At 40.4% G+C, this 25,882-nt stretch overlaps 1 protein-coding gene across 3 annotated transcripts in view; it reads left to right on the forward strand.

The window, feature by feature from the left end:
* The window catches only part of FRMD4B (FERM domain containing 4B), a 186,460-nt gene that overhangs the window by 155,468 nt on the left and 5,110 nt on the right, over positions 1–25,882 (forward strand). For all 3 annotated transcript variants that reach the window (XM_060161366.1, XM_060161367.1, XM_060161368.1), the window contains 11 exons: positions 4,284–4,360; positions 5,923–6,061; positions 6,542–6,683; positions 7,820–7,953; positions 8,050–8,169; positions 9,333–9,561; positions 12,050–12,106; positions 13,746–13,893; positions 17,464–17,583; positions 18,760–19,571; positions 25,589–25,721. In XM_060161366.1, the coding sequence (XP_060017349.1) occupies positions 4,284–4,360; positions 5,923–6,061; positions 6,542–6,683; positions 7,820–7,953; positions 8,050–8,169; positions 9,333–9,561; positions 12,050–12,106; positions 13,746–13,893; positions 17,464–17,583; positions 18,760–19,571; positions 25,589–25,721 (2,111 nt within the window). The remainder of the gene's footprint in view (positions 1–4,283; positions 4,361–5,922; positions 6,062–6,541; positions 6,684–7,819; positions 7,954–8,049; positions 8,170–9,332; positions 9,562–12,049; positions 12,107–13,745; positions 13,894–17,463; positions 17,584–18,759; positions 19,572–25,588; positions 25,722–25,882) is intronic.

A 25,882-nucleotide genomic window follows, 5' to 3' on the forward strand; every position in this document is an offset into this window, starting at 1 on the left:
TCCTTTACACCTAAGGATAAAGACTATGGCATTTTACACACGTTCACTTTTAATATAAGATTTGATGCAACTTTGGTTTTCTGTGTCAGTTATTAAATTTTTGACACTTTCTTTTTTTAAGACAAGGTGATCTGTGACCTAAGGAAACATTCTCTTCCTGTTGTAGTTTTTTGATTATCTCTTTGTTACTATCGTTGTTCACATTGCTCCTCTTTGACTTTTTTGTTTTATCTTTGTTTATTTATTTTGTAATCTCAAAGTAATCCATGCTATTATTTCATCTCTTGCTATCTACTTCCTTCTTTTGATGCTAAAGGGCACAACTAACCATTCTAGATGAGAGTAGAGTAGAAAGAAGTCCTTAAGACCTAATTTATGGTTTTATTGTCGCCATGCGAGTATTTCCTTTCATTACTAACACCATGAATTCTAAACACAACACAATTTCAAACTCATCCCTCCTAGTGAGTGCTACATAAACAACAATAAATACTAATTAATGAATGTCATTATGCTTTTTAATGATCACTTTAGAAAACAGTCCAGTTTCATGCTCGTAACTCTGTGTTGCAAAGCAAATAAAAGTCCTCTTCTCCTACCCCCCACCCCCAAATCTCCAAGAGTGGGAATTTTGTCTTGGGCAAATTTTTGTTTTTCTGTTTTAATATGAAAATTACAAATTTTGTTTATACATACACATTCATATAATATAATATATATAATAGTCTTGTTCTATCCTGTAAGACATCGTACCCTATAATAGTCCTACTCTGTATGAGCACCAGTGTTCTCCAAACAGTGGAGAATGTGAAGCATACTTTGCTCCCTTCTACCTTCCTTTGAATTTTGTTCTTTTTTCTTAAATGGTTTCTTGTGACCATTCTTCATCTTTCAGGTGATTTAGAGTATTCCTTATATGTCAGGCCATTTCTCACTCTTTCTTTTCTTTTCTTTTCTTTTCTTTTCTTTTCTTTTTTTGGCTCTGCTGCATGGCTTAGCTTGCAGGGATCTTAGTTCCCCGACCAGGGATTGAACCCCGGGCCAACGGCAGTGAAAGCGCTGAATGCTAACCACTAGACCGCCAGGGAATTCCCTATCAGGCCATTTCTGTAATACAGAGGCCCCAACAAGTCAGGTCAGCCTGGTGGCTATTTCTTTGGCATTTTCCTATTATCCTTCCATTGGTCCAAAGTCTTGAGTGATTTTGACCAGAGGGGGGCCTTTTATTTACCCTTTAAGGAAAACACTTAAGGACAAAAAGGACGGGAATGAAGATCGGGCAGCTGCCTGCTATGTGCCAGGTGCTGTCCTAGGCATGTTGCATGAGCAATGGAATCCACTTTAACCTCGGCTCCATTGCCATTTTCAGAGCCTTAACCTGCTCTCTGAGATGGAGAACTCCAAGGTAATTTAAAAGCACAATAGAAGAATGATTTCAGAAATTTCAAAAGAAAAACTAGCTTATTTTCAGCTGCCAGCTAGATCAAGAGCAACTGCAATTAGAAGTGTTTTCCTAGCAACTTCAAACATTGATAAGAATCACAGAGGTAATACATGCATAAAATAGAGGCCTCCCAAATGGTTAGGGAGTGGAAATCTCACTCTTGTGTGAAACAGACCAACCTTTGGTCATTTTATACAAACTTCTATTATTTTAATTTTTAGAAATTAAAAAAGTACAGGAATGCCAAGAATGTGACTATACCTGCATAACCACTTAAATTGACGATTACTAATATTTTGTTATATTTACTTCATCTTTTTTTTTTTTTGCGGTACGCGGGCCTCTCACTGTTGTGGCCTCTCCCGTTGCGGAGCACAGGCTCCGGACGCGCAGGCTCAGTGGCCATGGCTCACGGGCCCAGCCGCTCCGCGGCATGTGGGATCTTCCCGGACCGGGGCACGAACCCGCGTCCCCTGCGTCGGCAGGCGGACTCTCAACCACTGCGCCACCAGGGAAGCCCTCAACTTGTTTTTATTAATAAAGTAAATCAAACATGACTGGTAACATTGAAGTTTTCTGTGCCACTTACGCCTCATACATTCTACCGTCCCCAACCGCTATCACGAAGGAAGCTTGTGCCATTCCTCTTCACTTTTATACTCTTACAGGCACATATATGAAATTACATTTTGCAAAAGCTTTCCAGGGATCGAACCTGGGCAATAGCAGTGAAAGCACCAAGTCCTAACCCACTGGATCTCCAGGGAATTCCCTGCAAAAACTTAAGATTTCAGGTGGGGAAATGGCTTTGCCTTTCAGACTTAAATATGCAGTCTCATTCCCATAACTTCGTTTGCAAACCAGTTGCCATCTAATTATTTCACTCTTTAAATTAGCTGAAACCCTTCACCTTTTAAGTAGGGTTTTTGCTTGCAGGAGGACCGTCTGCTGTCCGTCTGCTGGCAAAAGCGCTAGTATTTCACGTTTGTAAGTGATAAGAGGGAGAGGTGGCGGCTTTCAGAGATCAGGTTTCAAGTCTGGCCCTGGTTTTATGTGTGTGGGAATGGACGCAAAGGAAAACACAGCTGAGCTGTATTGTGGCTCTTCCTGTCAAACCTGTTCGTGTCCAGGGTGAGTTAAGCGGGGGAGCAATGTCTCCCTCACCCAGCCTCTAGCGAAGTTTATGCCTGGATTCAAAGCAGCTTACTTCCCAGGAAACAACCATCTGAATCTACCCCGTACGGGATTTGAAAAATGTGTCTCTGTCCTGGGAAAATCTGCTAGAGAGAACTTGGCTGTCCTCTTCCTGATCAAAGAAGGAGTGGAACTGGGGTGATGTCACTCGGTGGAGTTACTGATGTCAGTAGGGTGTCAGCCGTGGGAGGTTCGGTTTGTGAAACTGAGTTACACCTAAGTGTCTTAGGAAACTCCATTCAGAACTCACCGGAGCTGCCCCGCCAGGACGGGGCGGGGAGGGAGAGAGCACCTCGGACTTTTCCTTCCCATTTCTGTCCCACTTTTGGAACCTTGGGATTAGAAGAAATGAAAGCCTCAAACCTATGGACATTTTAGAAAATCGGTATGTAGCTTTAAACTCTCACAAATCCTTCTTTCTACCTGGGTGATGGTTGTAGTTACAGACACTACGTGTTCAGACCATGAAGGGCTGTGTTCTTAGTGGGTGCTAGTTTATTTTACTCCGTTTGGGACTGGGGGTCCAGTTTGAAAACGTCTGTCTTCCAGCTATATGTGCACAGGAACCTTTAGCTCGTGCTGTTGCTCTTCGTGAGGTTTACATGTTGGTGAAAAGTCTTGGTTCCCGGACCCCAGGAAATGGTTTTGCTGATCATGCATTGCAGAGAAGTTACTATCTTGATGATTAAAATGCTTTTTGAAGATTGTCTGGACATAATTTTAAAATCCAGCCGAAGTCTAATAATGGAATGAAATCGCTGTGCTAGTATTTCTCTCATCATCAAGACTGGGATGGAGAAAAGAAATTCAACTATGACGTCAAAGTTAAAAGGACAAGCAGGGGCTCAGGTTAACGTGAGGGGTTGGGAATGAACCCAGAAAGTGCAGCAGGGCACACTCAGTTCTGTGAATGAGCTGCTTTTCACAAGTTATTTATTAGATTTCAGATGCCCACTGCCAGTAAGTAAGTTCTCTTTCTCCCAACCAACTGGCAGATAACACCCAGTGTAGCATTAGAATGTCAGCAGTAGAAATGGGTTCTATTTACAAAAGCTGGAGGCTCTAGCTCAGAAACCAAGAGGTCAGTGTCAGTGTTCAGTCCCACCCTACCCTGCCTCCAATTCCAAATGCTCGGTTTCTGTCCCATTTAGAGGAACTCTTGTAGGCGGGAAACTGGTATCTCGGAGACTCACCCCTGCTTGGGGTTCCATTTTACTTTCACTTCGCATTCTTTTGAATTTAATCTGTGGTCTTATTGAGACAACCCTTTGAATTTCTTTCCATTTAAATATGAAGTCAACGTCTTTGAACAGAAGGCATATGGGCTTACTGGAATCGACGATTTCCTTACCCTTTTATTTAGTTGAGTCAGAGGAAAAATAGTATGCATGTTCCCCACAGTTGCTTGGTTTTATTGTTCAGGGAAGATTGAGGAGGTGAAGATTACCATCAGAAAAAGGTTTCAGGTTATAGTTGGTTTGTAAAAAGACTGCATTACATATTCGTGCCTAATCTTAGTGCTTAATTCTTAATCTTAATTCTAGTCTTAATCCTTGATTTTTTCATTATTAAGTTGATTTCTAGATTTAGTAAAAGTTAACCTTAATTAAAGCTGTGTGGCTTTTCTGTTTTCTTCATTTCTTAGTTATTCCAATGGAAACAGCTGGAGAACTTATATTTCCGTGAGAAAAAGTTTGCTGTTGAAGTTCACGATCCACGGAGGTGAGGATCACAGACTTTCTTCTGTATGAGCCTGGCGACTGTCCAGATATGCTGCTCTAAAATTCACGTGCGCGTGTTTTCATTTCTCTTGGGCATATATGTACGATTGTAATCGCTTGATCAAATGGTAACTCTTTAACCTTTTGAGGAACTGCCAGACTGTTTTCCAAAGAGGCTACACACCCTTTTACATTCCCACCAGCCATGTGCGTGGTTTCATTTTCTCCGCATTTTCCCTAACACTTGTTATTTTTAGGGGTGTGTGTGTGTGTGTGTGTGTGTGTGTGTGTGTGTGTGTGTGTGAGAATAGCCATCCCAGTGGTGTGCAGTGATAAGCTCATACTGCTTTGAATTTGCACGCTGAGCATCTTTTCACGGGCTCATTGGCCGCTTGTACATCTACTTTAGAGAAATGTCTATTCGGATCCTTTGCTCATTTTCAAGTTTGGTGTTCTTGGTCACTTAAATAAAAAGTTGCTAAATTATCTACGTGAGTTGAAGTCAGGATGTAGGCTCTCCAAGTTCTTCAGAGGAATTCCTTATCAGCCCTCAGCGGTTGCTTTTCAGATAAGTTTATGGATATTTGGAGGTCTGAGGGATGGAGGAAACAGCTGTGACAAAAAGATGACCCAAAGAGATAAGGCAAATTCCTACAACGCACATTGGTGCCCTTCTCCTACCCCCACCCCTACTCAGTGTCTGCTTCCCCCCTCCGCCCCATCTTTCTCTCTCTTGCTCTCTCCTGACTCTGACCCTCTCTCCTCTTTTTATCTGGTGCATAAGCAGTACTGTGGACCAGTTTTGGACATGCATCATATTATGATGTTCATCCTCTGACAGTGCCAGAGCCAGACAATTCTACCTAGACCTGAGATGCTCTCTTACCTTAAGGAAGGTGCTGATCCCGCAGATCCTGGTTGCTTTGTCTTTAAAATATTATCACGTTTATTCCCGCCTTCTTGTGATGGTCGCACATCCTATGGTCTTTAACTAAACGTTTTTATTACAGCCTCTAATGTGGCTAATTCTCATCTGCTGCTTTTTTTAAATATTTAATTTCTGTTATTTCCAATATCATGCTTCTATACAGAATGCAGAATGTGTGTATTTATGCACGTGACCATACTAGACTTAGGTTCTTCTAAAATATTATACAGTTGGTATATTAGTAATCATTTTCCTTTTTAAATTAATTTATTTTTTAATTTTATGTTGGAGCATCGTTGATTAACAATGTTGTATGAGTTTCAGGTGTACAGCAGAGTGATTCAGTTATACGTATACATGTATCTGTTCTTTTTCAAATTCTCTTCCCATTTTCTCATCTGCTTTTGAGTGTGTGAATGTGTTGTTTAATATGCTGCTTTGACAGAGAGCTATTACCCAGGTGGGGTTGGTTTTCTCATAAAAGGAGAAAATCAGAAGCTTGGTCCCTGAGAGCAAAAGAGTTTTGGCAGAGCCCAAACAATTAAGGGGAAGCTTTGTTACATTACCCACTGGGTACATTTTATGTTATGCTGGGCCCGAGACAGATTGTTTGAGTGCTTTCCTTACTCTTTCAGAATTTCAGTATCCAGAAGGACCTTTGGGCAAAGTGGCCTCTTTGTGCAAACGTGGTATGCGAACTCTTCTCTCATCAAGTCCATCTGGGTAATGGCGATTAGTCAGCATCAGTTTTACTTGGACCGGAAGCAAAGCAAAGTAAGTAACTAGAAGCATTTCTATAAGGACAGAGTCCTGTCCCTCATTGGCTTTGTGTTCTCAAGATAAGCTTTCTCAGAAAAGATGCAAGCACGTGGGTTTTTGTTCCTTGAGTTTTGTTTTTTTAAGCTTTACTACCAATTGTTTTAATTTTTCTTACATTTAAGGAAGCGGGCAACGTATAACCTGATCTGAAAACTGTAAGATTTGCCACCTTTGTGGCATGCATGTATGTGTGTACACTCAGGATGTTTTAATGTTAATGATTGAACTATACCATGAGAAAGAATCATGCCTAGTTACTAAAACATTTTAACTGCAAAACTGAAATCTTATATTTTTGTTCTGAAAAATATCACTTTTGTATATAAAAATTTTATATTGTCCTCCGTGTTGACATTTTTATTCCATAGTAACTGAATTGCTTTATTAATTTGAAATAGGTTTAACTGAATGAATTCCATTTCAATGTTATATTAGGCAAAAATTCCTTCAGCCAGGAGTTTAGACGATATTGCAATGGATTTGACTGAGACGGGAACACCAAGGGTCTCCAAAATGGTGACACTAGAGGCAAAAAGTCAGTTCATCATGGCAAGCAACGGCAGTTTAATCTCCTCAGGTAATATTTTTGGATTAGAGAGCGTGCAAGCGATCTTTATGTTATTTCACATATTTTTCGTTGTAAACCACTTTCAAATGTATCTTTTAACCCATGATTTTGGGAATAAATAAGCATATGGAACCTACAGTATATTGCGGTTTTGAATAAATTTTGAAATTAATTTTTAAAAGAGTATGAAGAGAAAAAAAAAAGAGTATGAAGAAAGTTAAATAGTAAAGTCAGTTTGTATAATTAACAATAGATACTAAGGTAGTGAGTGCCTCAGGGTAGCTTGCAAGAATATTTTCTCCCCAAAAGGTTCATAAGCTTTTTCTTTCCCCAATATGTAGTTTTTGATACAAACAGTTATCTAATTCTCCATTTAACATAAAGTGAACCATGACTACAGCCTTCAAACCCACCTCACCCCCAAAGTGATTTTTGCCTCTAAACCCTTCCTCTGTAGAAATTTTGGATAAGAGTCTCACTAAGTATACATAACTTCACTAAAAATAATTTCTCATCTAAATCCCATTGTCAGCTTGTGAACCTGAAGCATAGAATATTCCTTTGCCTTGCTTACATTCTAAAAGAACATTCTAAACAACTATCTCAAGGAACATCTTACCTTCTCTCCTGCTCAGAAAAATGAATTTCTTCCTTGGGTGTGTCTGAAACACTAAGCATTTTATCATTGCTTCTAAAATGACTGAGCCAAAATGCAAAAGGCATATCTTATTACCAGGCTCTGTTTAATGCCCAGAAGCATGAGAAAATGTTCTCCAGTTTCCTTTTATTATGTTCAGAAACAAGGAGAAAAGAAATAAACTATTATTAAACAGCAGGTTTGGCTTAAAAATCCCTTGTCCTTTAAAAAGGAAGGAAACGGGCTTCCCTGGTGGTACAGTGGTTGAGAGTCCGCCTGCCGATGCAGGGGACACGGGTTCGTGCCCCGGCCCGGGAAGATCCCACATGCCGCGGAGCGGCTGGGCCCGTGAGCCATGGCCGCTGAGCCTGCGCGTCCGGAGCCTGTGCTCCGCAACGGGAGAGGCCACAACAGTGAGAGGCCCGCGTACTGCAAAAAAAAAAAAAAAAAAAGGAAGGAAACATGCCGTGCGTAAACCTTCTCTGCCCTCCCTCCCAATCCCCACCAGGTTCTCAAGACTCAGAAGTCAGTGAGGAGCAAAAGAGAGAGAAAATCCTTGAACTCAAGAAGAAAGAAAAGCTGTTGCAAGAAAAACTTCTGAAAAAAGTTGAAGAGCTTAAGAAGATTTGTTTGCGGGAGGCTGTAAGTGTCTTCTGCTCTTAGGGAGCACTTCACATCGTGTTTGACAGTTCCAGCCAGGGTCAGTGATCTCCCTCTCGGTTCTGTCCTGTTTTACAGGAGCTCACAGGCAAAATGCCAAAGGAGTATCCACTGAACATAGGTGAGAAACCTCCTCACGTCAGAAGGCGTGTAGGTACCGCATTCAAATTAGATGACAACTTGCTGCCGAGTGAAGAGGTATGAACACCAGCTCTGAGCGTGTCTATCAACAATGAGACAGAAATGCTGTCAGTTCGGTGTGACTGACTTGTTCCTTTGGTTTTTGAGTTACTGCTGTACATTTTTATCTCACCAGTTAAAAGTGATCATGGAGACCAAGTTGAATTCTTTCTTTCATGCACAGTCTAGTTAAAATTGAGTTCTCTCTCATGACTTTACCCCCGCCAGACAGAAAGAGCACTAAATGAACTCTAAATGTTTATAAATTGAGAAATATTATTATAAGAATTAAGACTTCCAGCACTAGAGTCTCCCACTTAAAACCAAGTAGCCTTTGGCAGATCGTTGACCCTCTGTGAAGTCTCAATTCTTGGGTTTTCTCATCAATAAAATGGGGGTAATGATTGTTCTTCCCTCTGAGAGATGCAAGGAGTATTCAGTGAGATAACACATGTATAGCACTTGGGTATAATAAAGTTAAAATATTGGTTAGCCAATATAGAGGGTACTTTCTCATCTGCATGACATCAGACACTATGACCCTACTCGTGTTTCTTGCAGAAGTTTAGCCATCTTGGCTTTAGAAAATGATAGCAGTTTCCATTAATAATAAAGTGAGCATTGCTATTTATTGAGTGTTCACTGTATACCCAGCTCTGAGCTAAGCAATGCACATACATTATTTCCTTTAATCTTCACCATACTTTCATAAGGTGGGTGTTATCTCCCTTTTAAAAATGAAAAAAAAATCGAAGCATTAAAAATTAAGCAATATGTCCAGGGTCATGCAACCAGGAATCACCCAGAAAGAGGAATCAAACCTCAATTTATCTGTTTCTAAAGCTGTGCATGTGAATATAGCATTCTCTGGCTATGAATCTTGGGTGAAGTATCCCTTCTTGAAAAATACGATCTTCATCCAACCAACTGAATGAATGGAAGGCCATTCCCTTCTTTGAAAAGGACAGAGAGTTGGACTATTCAGTTAAAGTAAATGGAGGAGGGAGGTCTTGTTTTCTAGGAAAGTGTTTGAGAATACCTAAGCAGTAAAACTTAGGATTTTGTTCTCAGAGAGCATCTGATTTGAGAGCGCATGAGAAAGAGAAATGTTATTATCTAGTACATATCACAGTGACTGTGTGTGTCCATAAAAATAAAACAGTATCATCATGTAAATGCAGGACCCTGCTTTGCAAGAACTGGAGAGCAATTTCCTAATACAGCAAAAGCTGGTTGAAGCTGCAAAGAAACTTGCCAACGAGCCAGATCTTTGTAAAACTGTGAAGAAAAAACGAAAGCAAGATTACACGGATGCAGTGAAAAAGCTTCAGGAGATCGAAAATGCAATAAATGAATACCGAATTAGATGTGGAAAGAAACCCAGCCAGAAAGCATCAGTTATCTTACCAGGTTAGTAATTAGTAAGGTTTTTTAGAGTCACATAAGTCAATCCTCTTGATGGAATGTACCATTTCCAGACCAGTTCCTTTGGTAAGAGACAAAAGAAAGAACAGGATTAATTATGAGTTTCTTAGGATAAAAATGGTTTGGAATTTCAGTCTTACAAGTACATTAACTTGGTTTTTAGTGACCTTCTTACTATTGTAATACTATACTATTGCATTGCTTTAATTTTCAGCTTTCGTAGCAATGTTGGTTCCTAATAAGACGGATTCACCTTTAACTGGCCTGATGTCACTGCAAGAAATACATTTGAAAACACAGGATATTAAGAGAGCTGGGCCCTACCTAGTAGTTTCTCAAAGGTTTTTAATGCAGCAGACCATACATTTTCTTAAGGACCTATCCAACATATATGGATAGAAAAGAGCTCTTACAGTTATTGTCATTTATGGAGGCTATTTAAAGATATGGGCATATGTTCATGTTATATTATGGAAGGCAGAAGGCAGAATACAAAATTGTAACCATAACATGGTCCTGACATTGTATAATTACGTACACACAAAGACTAATTGGGAAAGAGTTCAAAATATTAATAGTTGTAGAATTTCATGTCACTTAATTTTCTTCCTAATTGTCTTCCATATTTTCAAAATTCTCAACATTATCTATCTAAAACTTTAATATTCAGGAAAAAAGTAAACTGAAAAACATCTCATTTAGGTCGATTTCAAGTCCAATTGGCCTTCCATATTTATTAGCACGACTTTTAGCCTTGATCACTGGTTGAAATACGATTCTATTTCTTTGATTCCAAGACTTTTTTTTTTCCCATTTAAACATCTGTGAAATTGTTATAATTCTTATACTAGATGGAGTGTTACAGTTATGATCGGCAGTGCTTTTTTCTTTTTTTACTGGGACATCAAGTAATGATACATCTTAGATTTGACAAAATATGGTAATCAGGTTTAAAGTGTACTCAGCTTCAGAGCATATGATTTGCAAAGCAGAGATATGGCTTTTAGGAAAGTAAATGCACAGACATCAACACACAAGTGTGTGTCAACTACAGCTGGGGAATTTAGGATGGCTTTGACCCTGAATGTGAAATCCAGTTGGCCTAGTCACTGGCCACATTCTGGACCTACAGAGACGGATGATTAGCAGTGCACTTAACTTCCATAGCCATTTGTTGTGGCCCGTTCATCCCCAGCTGTGTAAGATTCAAATGTTATCCTTTTCAGTAACTGACATTTGGGCAGCGCTGGTGCCAATGGTTGAGCATATATCGGGTGGATTTTTTTAAAGCCTGCCTGACAGCTGACTCTACTGGCATTTCGCCTTCAAGCTCTACTGTGTGTCCAATTAAGAGACAGTCCTCCTGGCTCTGATAGAGATTAACATTTGAGACTGGATGTGGAGATTCACTTCATAATGGCTTTGAAGCTTACACTGAGGTGTCGTGTTTGCCTGTAACTTTGCCCATCGTTGACGCTGAGTATGGAATGACTTGCCAGAGTACATCAACATCTGAGATATCGCTTTTTGCTAAACCCATTTTGTAACGTTTGACGGGCACCAGTAGTAATCAGATCATTATGGGCATTTTCAACCACCAGAGTTCTTTCACCAGCATGCTGTGTTTAGGGAACCAAAGTAGTAAGTGTAGCTAACATTTATTGAGCATTTGTCCTGTGCCAGGAGCTGGGCTAAGGGCTTTACATCTATTACGTCATTTAATGCTCACCAAAGCACTAAACACTAGGTAGTATTCTTATCACTGTTGTAGAGATGAGCCAAATGATGCTTGGAGAGATTAAGTAATTTGCCCTGGGTCTCACAGCCAGTAAGTGACAAAACCAGGATGTGAACCCAGGTCTGTCTATTTCGGTAGTTCTCACTCAGGGGCAGTTTCACGCCCCAGGGAGCATTTGGCAATGTCTGCAGACGTGTTTGATTGTCAAAACTGAGGGTGGGGTGGTGCCGGCATCCAGTGGTGGAGGCTGGAGATCCTACAGTACAAAGGGCAGCACCCACCCTCCTCCACCACCACCACCCCACCCCCCGCAACAAAGAATCATCCAGTCCAAAATGTCAGTATTGCCACCCACTGTTAAGAAACCGTGGTCTGATTGAGAAGCTTATGCACCACAAGTGACCACCACACTCTATCAAGAAAAAGCCCTTCTCTTCAGGGGAGGGCTCAAAAAAATAAGTGATCCTAACAGTATAGTAGATTCTCAAAGGACCGTTCTCAAACTCTGTTCCACTTTAATAAATAATCCAATGTAATATTTGTACAGTATATAAGATGTTTATACCGTCAGTAGTCAATGAGTTCATTCTTACAATAGTTAACTTCCTAATGCACTGCAATTAGTTGTGTTTATCTAAATAAAAATAAGATGCACTCCATTGCAAAGGGTTTTATTCAACTATTAAGGGTGTCCAAATGTACCATTATACTAAAGGCAGTTTATTTTATTCACAGAAGACATAATCCCATCAGAAGGTAGCTCCTTGTCTGACACTACCACCTGTGATGATTGTAAGTAGCTCCCCCTTTTCAGTTTAAAATGTTATATATTCTGAAATATTAAGAATATTTTTGAGTTCAGTAAAGTCTGTTTATTATTCTTCTGGGAAAAGTAGATAGCTAACTTACGTTTATGCAGAATGGCTGGGAATGGGGGATTAGGATTAACGTCTACACAGGTTAGCTCAGCATTAAATACAGTACCGTACAAATCACGACTTCAGGGAATCAGAGTACCGTAACTGGAGTGAATAGGTATCTTGATAAGGATTTGTAAGGCTCTGTAGGGTTTTTTTTTTTAACGTTTGAAGTAACTATAGAGAAGTTGCGTAAGTAATACAGAGTCCTTCACCCAGCTTTGTCTACTGGTGACATTTTATATAGATAGTGTCCAATACCAAAACTAGGAAATTAGTGTTGTGTAGGCTACACTACACTACCAGGAAATAATGTAGAGTTTATCACTGTCTACTTATTCCCGTTAAGTTGGAGTTTATTTTATTTTTCTTAGGAAGAAACACACATTTTAGAAATTGGGTTACCTGTCATTATGTTGGTTTCCTAGAGGTAGACTGTATCTATTGTAATGACCTGTGGTCAACATATTTCATGATGGAATGGATTTCATTTCAAGTGATAGAGTATTTCCTTATAATCCATTCCTTGTGCTTAAGCAGAGGAGCTCACTATCTGTTTGATGTGATTTAAAGAATTTGGGGGAACCAGTAACCCCTACTTCTTTATCTTCCCCCAAATGGAATCGTTCATGAAAGTCTGCCATTTCAGAATCCTTCCTTTGAGCTGAGGTTTGATCATGTTTGCCATTCCTCTTTGGAAATACAAATGCCAGTGGGAGACACAACAATTCCCTAATGACTCACCGTAAATCAGATTCATCACTTTTAATGATAGGATGAGCCTTTGGTCAGCCAAGGAGGCCTAAGAACATTAAAAGTAAAGCTGAACAGGGCTTCCTTGGTGTCTCAGTGGTTAAGAATCCGCCTGCTAATGCAGGGGTCACGGGTTCGAGCCCTGGTCCGGGAAGATCCCACATGCCACGGAGCAACTGAGCCTGTGTGCCACAACTACTGAGCCGGTGCATCTAGAGACTGTGCTCTGCAACAAGAGAAACCACTGCAATGAGAAACTCGTGCACTTCAATGAAGAGTAGCTCGCTGCAACTAGAGAAAGCCTGAATGCGGCAATGAAGACCCAACACAGCGAAAAATAAAAAAATAAATAAATAAGACAAATGTACAAGTAAAGCTGAACAAAACTGATCCAGGCCCACTTTACAGGCCAGCTTCCTCTTGGCCCCTTACACACTGAGGTTTTTCTGTAATATAATTCGAGAAAAGTATAGTATAGTATCACCCATTCCACCTGAGAGATTTATTTGCTCAGCATGCCACCTATTGAGTTGGCATAAGTTGGGTCAGGCCCCACAAGAACATTCAGTAATTCTTTTTCTATTGTATAAAATATAAAAATAAATTTCCTGAAACGTAGGTACTTTAAAAAATATCATCTTTGGAAGACCACTTTGCTCACCAGACAAATCTTCCACTTTCTTTTTTGGGAGGTTTTGGCATGGTATTTGTTTACTTTTTTATTTATCTACTTATTCTTTCATTCAATTTACTTATTATAGCCAGTGACACCTGTACTCTTGCTGGGCAGCGATCAAGTTCGGTACCTCATTCTCCAAGAATTCTTCCTCCCAAGTCTCTCGGGATTGAGAGAATCCATTTCAGAAAGTCGTCCATCAATGAACAGTTTGTGGATGCCAGACAGTCCAGGTAAGAAGTCACATTATCAGTGAGGTGAATGCCTTGCCACTATGAGATCTTTTCTCCAAAATAGTCAACCCATTTTTGCGTTATCCTTTTTATTCTTTCAGAAAGTGTTATCTTGTAAAACCAAAGCATACAAACTAACCCAGTTATTTATTGTTGCTAACAAGTGGAAGTGTTTTTAAAGAGATCTTTTGAAAAGTATTTGGTGTTTCCTTGATTTTAAAGTCTACTTGATTTATATTAAATTATAGGAACATTGATTATAATCTGAATTTGGGTATAGTGTCCAAAGTTCTGTTTCATCACCCACGGTTTCAGGAAACTGTCATTAAATACCACTCTTCCAAACCAAGTGAGAGAACTGACTTCTGAACTTTCAAAGGAAAATGGGACTTCAGTACATTTTTAGTCTGTAAAGTAGATTAATACAACTTCTCAAGTGTCTCAAGTAAATATTATCAGGGCAATAACAACAGGGCAATAACTTTTTAAAAGATGACAGACCAATGGTTCCCAGAATTTGGCTGCAGGGATCAATACTAGTTTTATTTTTCTTTCTACATAGGGCTCAAGGTAGGATTACCAACTTTTTACTTCGCCTAATCAGAACGTTCAAACAAACAGCACTACGATTTCATGAAAAAAAAAAAAAGACATTTACATATCCAAAATACAGTCATCGTTGTAATAATAATAATAACAATAATATGAAGTTAACATTTATTGAGCACTTACTATGTGCCAGACACTGTTTGAAGTGTTTTAATATGTATTAATAAATTTAATCCTCACAACAATCCTGACTGTATTACTACCATCCTTACCAATTATAGATAAGTACACCAAGGACGAGAAAGCATGAATCACTTGTTGGGTTTGTCAACTAGTAAATGTCAGAATTGGGATTTGAACCTAGGTAGCCTGACTCCAAAGCCTGTGATGTGATTTTAGCCAATATTATATTGCATCTCAGGGAAGATGGAAATTAGTCTCAAAATAAAGGAAGATTATTTAGATTAAAGAATTTTTCGTTTATGAAAAGAAAACCCACATTTTGTTATATTTCTAATTTGTCAAAGACCAGTGAAAACTTTCATCTCATTGGCCCAAGTTTTTAGATTAGCATCTAAAAACTGTTGCCTTAAACAACAGAGATCCAGGTGTCTAGAGCTGTGCTGTCCAATTTAATTAAAAGTAAATAAAATTTAAAATTCGGTTCCTCAGTCCTACCAGCCACATTTCAAGTCCTAATAGGCACATGTGGCTGATGGCTGATACTGGGTACCACAGATATAGCACATTTCCATAATTGAAGAAAGTCCTATCAGATAACACTGGACAAGTGTGTTTATTATATTAGGGAAAACAAAGCTATTTCAGCAAGAGGAATTATAACTGGGAAAATCATTATCTTAAAAATTATTATGCCTTCATCCCCAAGAGCTTAAGATGGGTTTGCTCTTTGATCCAGCAATTTCGCTTTTAGGAATTTTTCCCCTTGAATTAACTACAGGATGCTTTGTTTAAACTAGCATTGTTTATACTAGTAACAAATGAAAACAGCCCAAATGCTCAACTAGTGGATTGTTTAATTATGGTCAGTCTTTACACTGGAATACTATAAACTCATTAAAATAACAGTGTAGGTGAATATTAAGTGACATAAAATGTTAAATCAAATTTTTTTAAGTGGGTTTTGAAAGAGATATACAGTAAGATCTCATTTTTTGTTGTTAAAAGTATAAATGCTTTTTTTAAATTAAAGTATAGTTGTATTACAATGTCGTGTTAGTTTCAGGCATACAGGAAAGTGATTCAGTTATACATACGTGTGTGTGTGTGTGTGTGTGTGTGTGTGTGTGTGTGTATTCTTTTTCAGATTCTTTTCCCTTATAGGTTATTACAAAATATGGAGTATAGTTTCCTGTGCTATACAGTAGGTCCTTGTTGGTTATTTATTTTATATTTAATAGTGTGTGTGTGTTAATCCCAATAAAAGTATAAATGCTTATAAGTATATATGCTTAGTAAAAATATCTGAAAATGTTTAGTGTTCTGACTTATCTGAGGCACCAGATTATGGACATTTAAATGTTTATCTGTATTTTTAAACTTTTTTGCAGTGAACTTGACATGCTTTTGTAACAAGTGAGGTATAATCAAAGTCATTTTTAATTAAAAAATTAACTTCAAATTGTGTTCTCACTGTGCTGGAAAGTGGACAAAGTGATTTAAGGATGCTGTGAATGACAGTCCACTACCCAAATTCATGCTGCAGAGTATTTTTGTATGGCCCATGAGCTAAGCATGGTTTTAGATTTTTGAATACTGGAACAGAAATCAAAAGCAGTAATATTTTGTGACATAAAAATTGTATGAAATTTTAATTTACTTGTCCACGGTCAAATTTGATTGGCACGCAGTCACCTCCATTCACATACATATTGTCTACACTGGTCTCTTACTTCAAGGGCAGAGTTGAGTCATTGCGACAGAGATCATCTGGCCCAGAAAGCCAAAAATATTTGCTGTGAGGCTCTTTACAGAGAAAGGATTTCCTGCTCTCGTTGCTTCCAATCTATTTTATTCAATACACCCTTTTTTAAAAGTCTTTTAGTTTTTTCCTCCATATTTATGACTCAGAGTCACATCACTTGTGCTTCCCCTAAGACTCATCTATGATGCACCAGGATACTAAGCCACAAAGACAGTTTTCCCAGTTATCTCTTTATGTTCCCATTCCTTCAGTTTCCAGTAAGTTTCCTTCCTTTTTTTTTTTAATTGAAGTATAGTTGATTTACAATGTTGTGTTAGTTTCACGTGTACAGCAAAGCGATTCAGTTATACCTAGATGTAATTTTTTCAGATTCTGTTCCCTTATAGGTTATTACAAAATATTGAGTGTAGGGCTTCCCTGGTGGCACAGTGGTTGAGACTCCGCCTGCCGATGGAGGGGACACAGGTTCGTGCCCCGGTCCGGGAGGATCCCACGTGCCGCGGAGCGGCTGGGCCCGTGAGCCATGGCCGCTGAGCCTGCGCGTCCGGAGCCTGTGCTCCGCAACGGGAGAGGCCACAACAGTGAGAGGCCCACATACTGCAAAAAAATATATATATATATTGAGTATAGTTCCCTGTGCTATACAGTAGGTTCTTGTTGGTTATCTATTTTATTTTTAATTCTATTTTATTATTATTTTTTTGAATGTTATTTATCTTTTTATACAGCAGGCTCTTTTTATTTTGCTTTATATTGGAGAAATTTGATTTACAATGTTGTATTAGTTTCAGGTGTACAGCAAAATGATTCAGTTATACATATACCTATATCTCTTGTTTTTCAGATGCTTTTCCCCTATAGGTTATTACAGAATATTGGGTAGAGCTCCCTGTGCTCAACAGTAGGTCCTTGTTGATGATCTATTTTATATACAGTCATGTGTATTGTTAATTCCAAGCTTCTCATTTATCCCTCCCCGCTCCAGTAAGTTTCTAATCAGCTTATAACAAGTTTGCCAGAAATGTTAGGCGGCTCCTCATTTCCTGAATTCTTTTTTTTTTTTTTTACTGTCACAGAGAAATGCTGTCGACGCACAGCAGTCCTTACAGAACTCTGGCGAGGCGGCCGCAGGGAGGGCGAAGCGTGCCCACCACACCTGTTCTCACCCGGAACGCTTACAGCAGCAGTCACTTGCAGTAAGAGGGCTTCATTCCAGTCGCTTTCTCTCTGTTGACTTTTGCTTTAAGGTTCTGTTTTACTTCACTGTGGTTTGTTTGTTTTTTAATTTGGCTGCGTTGGGTCTTCATTGCTGTGCGCCGTTTTTCTCTAGTTACAGCGAGCAGGGGCTACCCTTCGTTGCGGTGCGGGGGCTTCTCATTGCGGTGGCTTCTCTTGTTGCGGAGCACGGGCTCTAGGCGTGCGGGCTCAGTAGTTGTGGCCCACGGGCTCTAGAGCGCAGGCTCAGTAGTTGTGGCGCACGGGCTTAGTTGCTCCACGGCATGTGGGATCTTCCCGGACCAGGGCTCGAACCCGTGTGCCCTGCGTTGGCAGGCGGATTCTTAACCACTGTGCCACCAGGGAAGTCCCTTCACTGTGTTTTTAATCACTTTCTGCAGTGGGACTTTATTTTATGGCTCTACACTTTCTATGCACTTAACAGATCAAATATGTGAGCCAAGAAAATGTGCTTGAAAATGTACATGGTTTGGGTAGATGCTGGATTTTTTGTGCCTTAATTTTTCCAACTGGACATTACCATTTGTTATTCAATGGTGAGGGTGAAGATAATGACAGTAGCAACATTTTGAAGTGTTTACTGAAGGCCGTGCTATTTTATATGCACTATATTATTTAGTCCCCGCAACAAGTCTGACTGGAGTTACTAGATACTGCTTTTTTCCTCATTTTACAGAGGAGGGAGGGAGATTAGTTAAATATCTTGTCCACATTCATACGGCTGGGAAATGATGGAGCCGTAACTCAACCCAGATGTCTCCAATGTCAAAGCCAGACTCTGTTCCCCAACAAATGCTGTGTTCACCCTAGTCTATGTATCCTGCTATCCTGTTGGAAGAAAGAACCCTCCAAAGACATGTGGGATTTTTCTTAGGCTTTGATGTAGGTTATACAGCATCAGTTTATCTTCCCTATTGTCAAGGAAGGATGTGGATTGCCCAATTGACAGAATTGATTTCTTTTCTCATTTTGACCATGTGAACCCAGTGGTTTCTGTTGTGTGTTCAGCTTTGGAAACCTTAAAAATCCTAGTGCAGTTCAGGAGCTATTAAATCGTTCGACGTGGTGTCCTTTTCCCTTCCCTCGGTCCTCCTTTCCCTGTTTGTCTTTTACAAGTTTGCTTCCTCCTCTTTCAGACCCGAATCTTCATCTCAGCACTGCCGCCAGCGGAGTGGAAGCCTTGAGTCCCAGTCTCATCTGCTGTCTGAGATGGACCACGATAAGCCATTTCTCTCCCTCTCCAAATCCCAAAGAAGCAGCAGCACAGAAATCCTGGATGACGGGTCTTCCTATACCAGCCAGTCGAGCACAGAGTATTACTGCGTGACACCCGTGGCCGGACCCTGTTACACCACCCAAACTCTGGACACTCGCTCCAGGGGTCGGAGAAGGTCCAAGAAACAGAACGTTTCCACTTCAAGTTCAGGAAGCATGCCCAACCTAGCACAAAAGGATAGTCTGAAGAATGGCGTCTACTCAAAGAGTCAGGAGCAGCCTTCTTCCAGTTACTACACTGCCGGGTACACGCCATATGCAGAGTGTGATCTGTATTACAGTGGTGGCTACGTCTACGAGAACGACACTGAAGGACAGTACAGTGTCAATCCTTCCTACCGGTCCTCCGCCCACTATGGATATGACCACCCAAGGGACTACAGCAGGTCGTTTCATGAAGACGAGGTCGACCAGGTGCCCCATAACCCGTATGCAACTCTCCGGCTGCCGAGGAAGGCTGCTGCAAAGTCAGAGCACATCACCAAAAACATCCACAAGGCCTTAGTGGCAGAGCACCTGCGTGGCTGGTACCAGCGGGCCTCTGGGCAAAAGGAGCAGGGCCACAGCACACAGACTAGCTTTGATTCGGACAGGGGATCGCAGAGAAGCCTGGGCTTTGCCGGGCTGCAGGTACCCTGTTCTCCAAGCAGCCGAGCGTCTTCCTACTCTTCAGGTAAGAATACTGCGGAAAAAAAAAAAAAAAAAAGAATACTGCGTAGGCACTTGATGTCCAGATTTCATTTACCTCATGTTCCCCACCTACCCCAAACCAACTCCCCTCAAGGGTCATGAGACCAGGACCCAAGGTCAGGAGAGTGGTAGCCATTGAGTAGAGCCACAGATTCAAGTCCAGCAAACATTTATTGAGCACCTACTCTCTGTGCTGCCCTGGGTTAGGGGCTTTCATATATTTTTATCTTTTCTAGGTCTTCCGTTGACAATCACATCTCTTTAAAGTGTTCGGGGCTTTGGGATGAACAGATACACACTACTATACATAAAAGAGATATCCAACAAGGACCTACTGTATAGCACAGGGAACTATACTCAATATTTTGTAATAAACCTGTAAGGGAAAAGAATCTGAAAATGGGGCTTCGCTGGTGGCGCCGTGGTTGAGAGTCCGCCTGCCGATGCAGGGGACACGGGTTCGTGCCCTGGTCCGGGAGGATCCCACATGCCGCGGAGCAGCTGGGCCCGTGAGCCATGGCTGCTGAGCCTGCGCGTCCGGAGCCTGTGCTCCGCAACGGGAGAGGCCACAGCAGTGAGAGGCCCGCGTACCGCAAAAAAAAAAAAAAAAGAATCTGAAAATGAACATTATATATATATATACATACACACACACACACACAGACATACCTATATATATGTATATGTATACGTAAACTGAATCACTGTGCTGTACACCTGAAACTAACAGAACATTGTAAATCAACTATACTTCAATATTATACATCTTTCCCTGTTCACAACTAGGAATTGGATTATCTAAAGGCTGTTCGTTCCAAATGCTCAGGTCTCTGTGTAAGGCTTCTAATGAGTCTGATAGGAGGTGGCGTTTACTAACCACTGTTCCTGGCAGTGTTCTAAGTACTTTGCAGGTCTTAATTCAGTAATCATATGTATTCCACTTTATGGTTGATTTAAGGGACTTTCAAAGATAATTTGGATTAGAGGTGTTCTCTTCACGTGTTGACTTTGGTCCCTAACTCCACTACTGTTCCTGGAGGATTTACTGCGTACCTCCAGCTGTGCTAGGCATACTTTAAGGAGAGAAATGGGGGCCTAAATGGAGAGTCTGCCCAGGGTTTCATTTATTCAGCAAACAAGCAGGCGTAGATACTGAGCATCCAGTTTCAAGCTAGTTCCTGGCCTGGATGAATTCACAGTCTACTTAGCAGCCAGAGGAATCTATGAAAATTAAGCAATATTAAAGCTCTAAGAAATGGTTGAATTCTCAAACCACATGAAAAACCGAGGTCATGAGTCTTGCCCCCTCTTTCAAGCACGACACCTTAGTGAGACATAGCTCAGGGATCCCTGAATCATTGTGTGATCTTCGGTGAAAAGTATTCCTTTAAAAGTTTCCTAATGTTGTTGACAAGAGGCATCTCCATGGAGATTTCTGTTTGGGTTCTAGTGTTCTCGTATTTGTCCAGGACTTTGGACTTCTGCTTTGGACTTCCCATTTATTACCACATCTAACATATGAAAAGCCTCCTGTAATTATTTCTTATCTGTGGCTCTGATTAGAGAATGCCTTTCTTTCCCCTCAAGTTCTGGGTGTTGCATGAGAAACGTGCAGAAACCAAAGGAAGAGGGCTGGGGTGCATGTGGATGGTCATCAGGGCACAGCGCTGGGGTGATGCCTCTTTAAACAGCGAGGCCAGGGAGAAGCAGGTGTAACTCAGAAACTTCAACATTCCTGGCCGGTGGCTCAGGACTGGGGCAAAGGTGAGAATGGAGATAACACTTCCAGGACCCAGTGTGAGAGTGTGAACCTTGCTGATACCAGCAGGATTTGGCCCGGGCCATAGGCCAAAAGGCATCACATTTTAAGGAATAAGACGGATGGAATCAGTGCTCCCAGAATTCCCTTTTGGAATTTTCCTCATTCCTGTCTACAGTTCATAGCTACAGAAATGTTTTATAACAGGCACGCATCATTCTCATAGAGAGATAAGTTTCCGATTATTTGCCGATTAGTCAGGGGTTTTGTAATCTCTTCCAGCCACCTGAAGGCTCTCCGGGTGACTCAGTTTTAGTAGTAAGGACAGTCACCATTTATTGGCAACTTAACCCTGTGCCACCCGACCTGCTCAGCGCTTTATGTGTACTCTCCCACTTAATGTATGCAGCAGTTCTACGTAACGAGTGCTGTTGTTATGTGTATTATTATTCTTCTACTCTTGCAGCTGAGGCAGTTCTGACTCAGAGCGTTTAAATGACCCTGCCCGAGCTCCCAAGCTAGTTAAGTGGCAGAGTAGGAATTTGGTCACAGCTCAGACATCCTAACCACCACGCCTCTGAGTTATGAAACCTTCCTGGAAGCTTAAAGTGGGAATGTTACATCTTTGAGTCAAAGCCTTGTGGCACGCAGGACCACAGATGAGTTTTGAAATGTGTTTGTCTCACACTGTCACATGTGCTTTGTGGGTGTGAGAGAGAAGAGGAAGAGGTTGGCCTCCAGGAGCAGGAAATGGAAAGAGCTGGAAGAGGCTCCAGGAACAGTGTGGGGTTTTTGAGTCGTGGATGACTGGTCTGGCGTTATGCAGCCCAGGCATGGGGCAGGACTGGTTTTAGAGACAGGACAGCAAACGCCCAGCGATGAGGCATTCAATGGGTTTTGCTCCCAAATGATGCCCATGTCTATTTTTTTTTAACCATTAAAAAAAAAATTTTTTTAGTTGAAGTATAATTGATTTACAATGTTGTGTTAGTTTCAGGTATAAAGCAAAGTGATTCAGTTATACATGCCTATATATATTTACTTTTACATGTATATGTGTGTATCTATATATTCAGATGCTTTTCCCATAGATGTTATTACAAAATATTGAGTAGAGTTCCCTGTGCTGTACAGTAGGTCCTTGTTGTTTATCTATTTTATATACAGTAGTGTGTATTTGTTAACTCCGAAATCCCTCATTTATCCTCCGCACACCTTTCCCCTTGGTAACCAGGTTTGTTTTCGAAGTCTGTGAGTCTGTTTCTGTTTTGTAAATAAGTTCATTTGTATCACTTTTTAGATTCCACATAGAAGTGATATCATATGATATTTGTCTTTCTCTGTCTGACTGACTTCACTTAGTATGGTAATCTCTAGGTCCATCCATGTTGCTGCAAATGGCATTATTTCATTCCTTTTTGTGTATACCCTTGTCTTGTTACAGATTAGTCCCGCAGAAGAACTAAATCTCTTCTTCCTGAAATCTTTCCTATACTAGTTTCCCTCCCTACCCCACCCCCAAAACTTCTTTTTTTTTTTTTTAACATCTTTATTGGAGTATAATTGCTTTACAATGGTATGTTAGTTTCAGCTTCACAACAAAATGAATCAGTTATATATATACATATATTCCCATATCTCTTCCCGCTTGCGCCTCCCTCCCTCCCACCCTCCCTATCCCACCCCTCCAGGCGGTCACAAAGCACCGAGCTGATCTCCCTGTGCTATGCGGCTGCTTCCCACTAGCTATCTACCTTACGTTTGGTAGTGTATATATGTCCATGCCTCTTTATCGCTTTGTCACCGTTTACCCTTCCCCCTCCCCATAGCCTCAAGTCCATTCTCTAGTAAGTCTGTGTCTTTATTCCTGTTTCACCCCTAGGTTTTTCATGACATTTTTTTTTTCTTAAATTCCATATATATGTGTTAGCATACGGTATTTGTCTCTCTCTTTCTGACTTACTTCACTCTGTATGACGGACTCTAGGTCTATCCACCTCATTACAAATAGCTCAATTTCGTCTCTTTTTATGGCTGAGTAATATTCCATTGTATATATGTGCCACATCTTCTTTATCCATTCATCCGATGATGGACACTTAGGTTGTTTCCATCTCTGGGCTATTGTAAATAGAGCTGCAATGAACATTTTGGTACATGACTCTTTCTGAATTTTGGTTTTCTCAGGGTATATGCCCAGTAGTGGGATTGCTGGGTCATATGGTAGTTCTATTTGTAGCTTTTTAAGGAACCTCCATACTGTTCTCCACAGTGGCTGTATCTGACAAAGGATTAATCTCCAAAATTTATAAGCAGCTCATGCAGCTTAATAACAAAAAAACAAACAACCCAATCCAAAAATGGGCAGAAGACCTAAATAGACATTTCTCCAAAGAAGATATACAGAGTGCCAACAAACACATGAAAGAATGCTCAACATCACTAATCATTAGAGAAATGCAAATCAAAACTACAATGAGATATCATCTCACACCAGTCAGAATGGCCATCATCAAAAAATCTAGAAACAATCAATGCTGGAGAGGGTGTGGAGAAAAGGGAACCCTCTTACACTGTTGGTGGGAATGTAAATTGGTACACCCACTGTGGAGAACAGTATGGAGGTTCCTTAAAAAGCTACAAATAGAACTACCATATGACCCAGCAATCCCACTACTGGGCATATACCCTGAGAAAACCATAATTCAAAAAGAGTCATGTACCAAAATGTTCATTGCAGCTCTATTTACAATAGCCCGGAGATGGAAACAACCTAAGTGTCCATCATCGGATGAATGGATAAAGAAGATGTGGCACATATATACAATGGAATATTACTCAGCCATAAAAAGAGACGAAATTGAGCTATTTGTAATGAGGTGGATAGACCTAGAGTCTGTCATACAGAGTGAAGTAAGTCAGAAAGAGAGAGACAAATACCGTATGCTAACACATATATATGGAATTTAAAAAAAAAATGTCATGAAAAACCTAGGGGTGAAACAGGAATAAAGACACAGACTTACTAGAGAATGGACTTGAGGTTATGGGGAGGGGGAAGGGTAAACGGTGACAAAGCGATAAAGAGGCATGGACATATATACACTACCAAACGTAAGGTAAATAGCTAGTGGGAAGCAGCCGCATAGCACAGGGAGATCAGCTCGGTGCTTTGTGACCGCCTGGAGGGGTGGGATAGGGAGGGTGGGAGGGAGGGAGACGCAAGCGGGAAGAGATATGGGAATATATGTATGTATATAACTGATTCATTTTGTTGTGAAGCTGAAGCTAACATACCATTGTAAAGCAATTATACTCCAATAAAGATGTTAAAAAAAAAAAAAAAAACAAACAACCCAATCCAAAAATGGGCAGAAGACCTAAATAGACATTTCTCCAAAGAAGATATACAGAGTGCCAACAAACACATGAAAGAATGCTCAACATCACTAATCATTAGAGAAATGCAAATCAAAACTACAATGAGATATCATCTCACACCAGTCAGAATGGCCATCATCAAAAAATCTAGAAACAATCAATGCTGGAGAGGGTGTGGAGAAAAGGGAACCCTCTTACACTGTTGGTGGGAATGTAAATTGATACAGCCAAAACTTCTTTTTAAAAGGCAAAAATGTGCCTTGACGCTGCTAGTGACCCAATATTGCCTTTGGCTGGGGAACGAGCAAGTCTCAACAAGGCAACGTATGGAATGCTTTTCCTCTAAAGGTCTCCAGAAACTCAAACTTGTCATCTTACCTTTACAATTGAGCCTATGAAGCTGTCCAGCCACCATAGCCTGACTGGGACACTGGGAAGATTCTTTCAATATATGAGATTTTTTTTTCTGGCTTGTCTTTTGGGTTATTTTTTTATAGTATGTCTTTCAATTAACTTTATTCACATTTATAACAATAATGTTATCATTTATTGCTAGGCACAGTGCTAAATATTTGCACAAATTAGGTTATTTAATCCTGGTATCATCCCTATACAGAATATATTTATATTATTATCTCCACTTTACAGACAAAGAAACTAAGGCTTAAAGAGCATAAGCTATTTGCCCAGTGTCACACGGCCAGTAAGTAACCAAATTGGAATAGGAACTCTGTTGGTTCCCAACATTGGCTTGTAAGCTCTACTCTGCACACAGCTGATTAATGTACATCTAAATGGCCTAAACAATTCTCACTTTGAACAGTCCCACTAAATTTGTCTTTTTTCATTTTTCTTTCTAGTGTCTTCTACAAATGCTTCCGGGAACTGGAGGACCCAGCTAACTATAGGGCTATCTGAATACGAGACCCCGGCACATTCTTCCTACACCAGCTGCTATGGCAACGTCTATAATCCTTTGCCCTCTCCAGGCAGGTGAGAAAGGCATGCTTAAAACTTTCAGTACCCTGTTCCTGGTCTAAAGAATTCAGGAATCCAGTTTTATTTTATGAACGCTAAGTAATCTAGCTCAAGGGTTGGCAAATTATAGTCTAAAACCGGCTGCCACCTATGTTTATAAATAAATTTTTATTGGA

The sequence above is a fragment of the Lagenorhynchus albirostris genome, chromosome 10 (genome assembly GCF_949774975.1).
Source record: "Lagenorhynchus albirostris chromosome 10, mLagAlb1.1, whole genome shotgun sequence".
Taxonomy (NCBI): Eukaryota; Metazoa; Chordata; class Mammalia; order Artiodactyla; family Delphinidae; genus Lagenorhynchus; species Lagenorhynchus albirostris.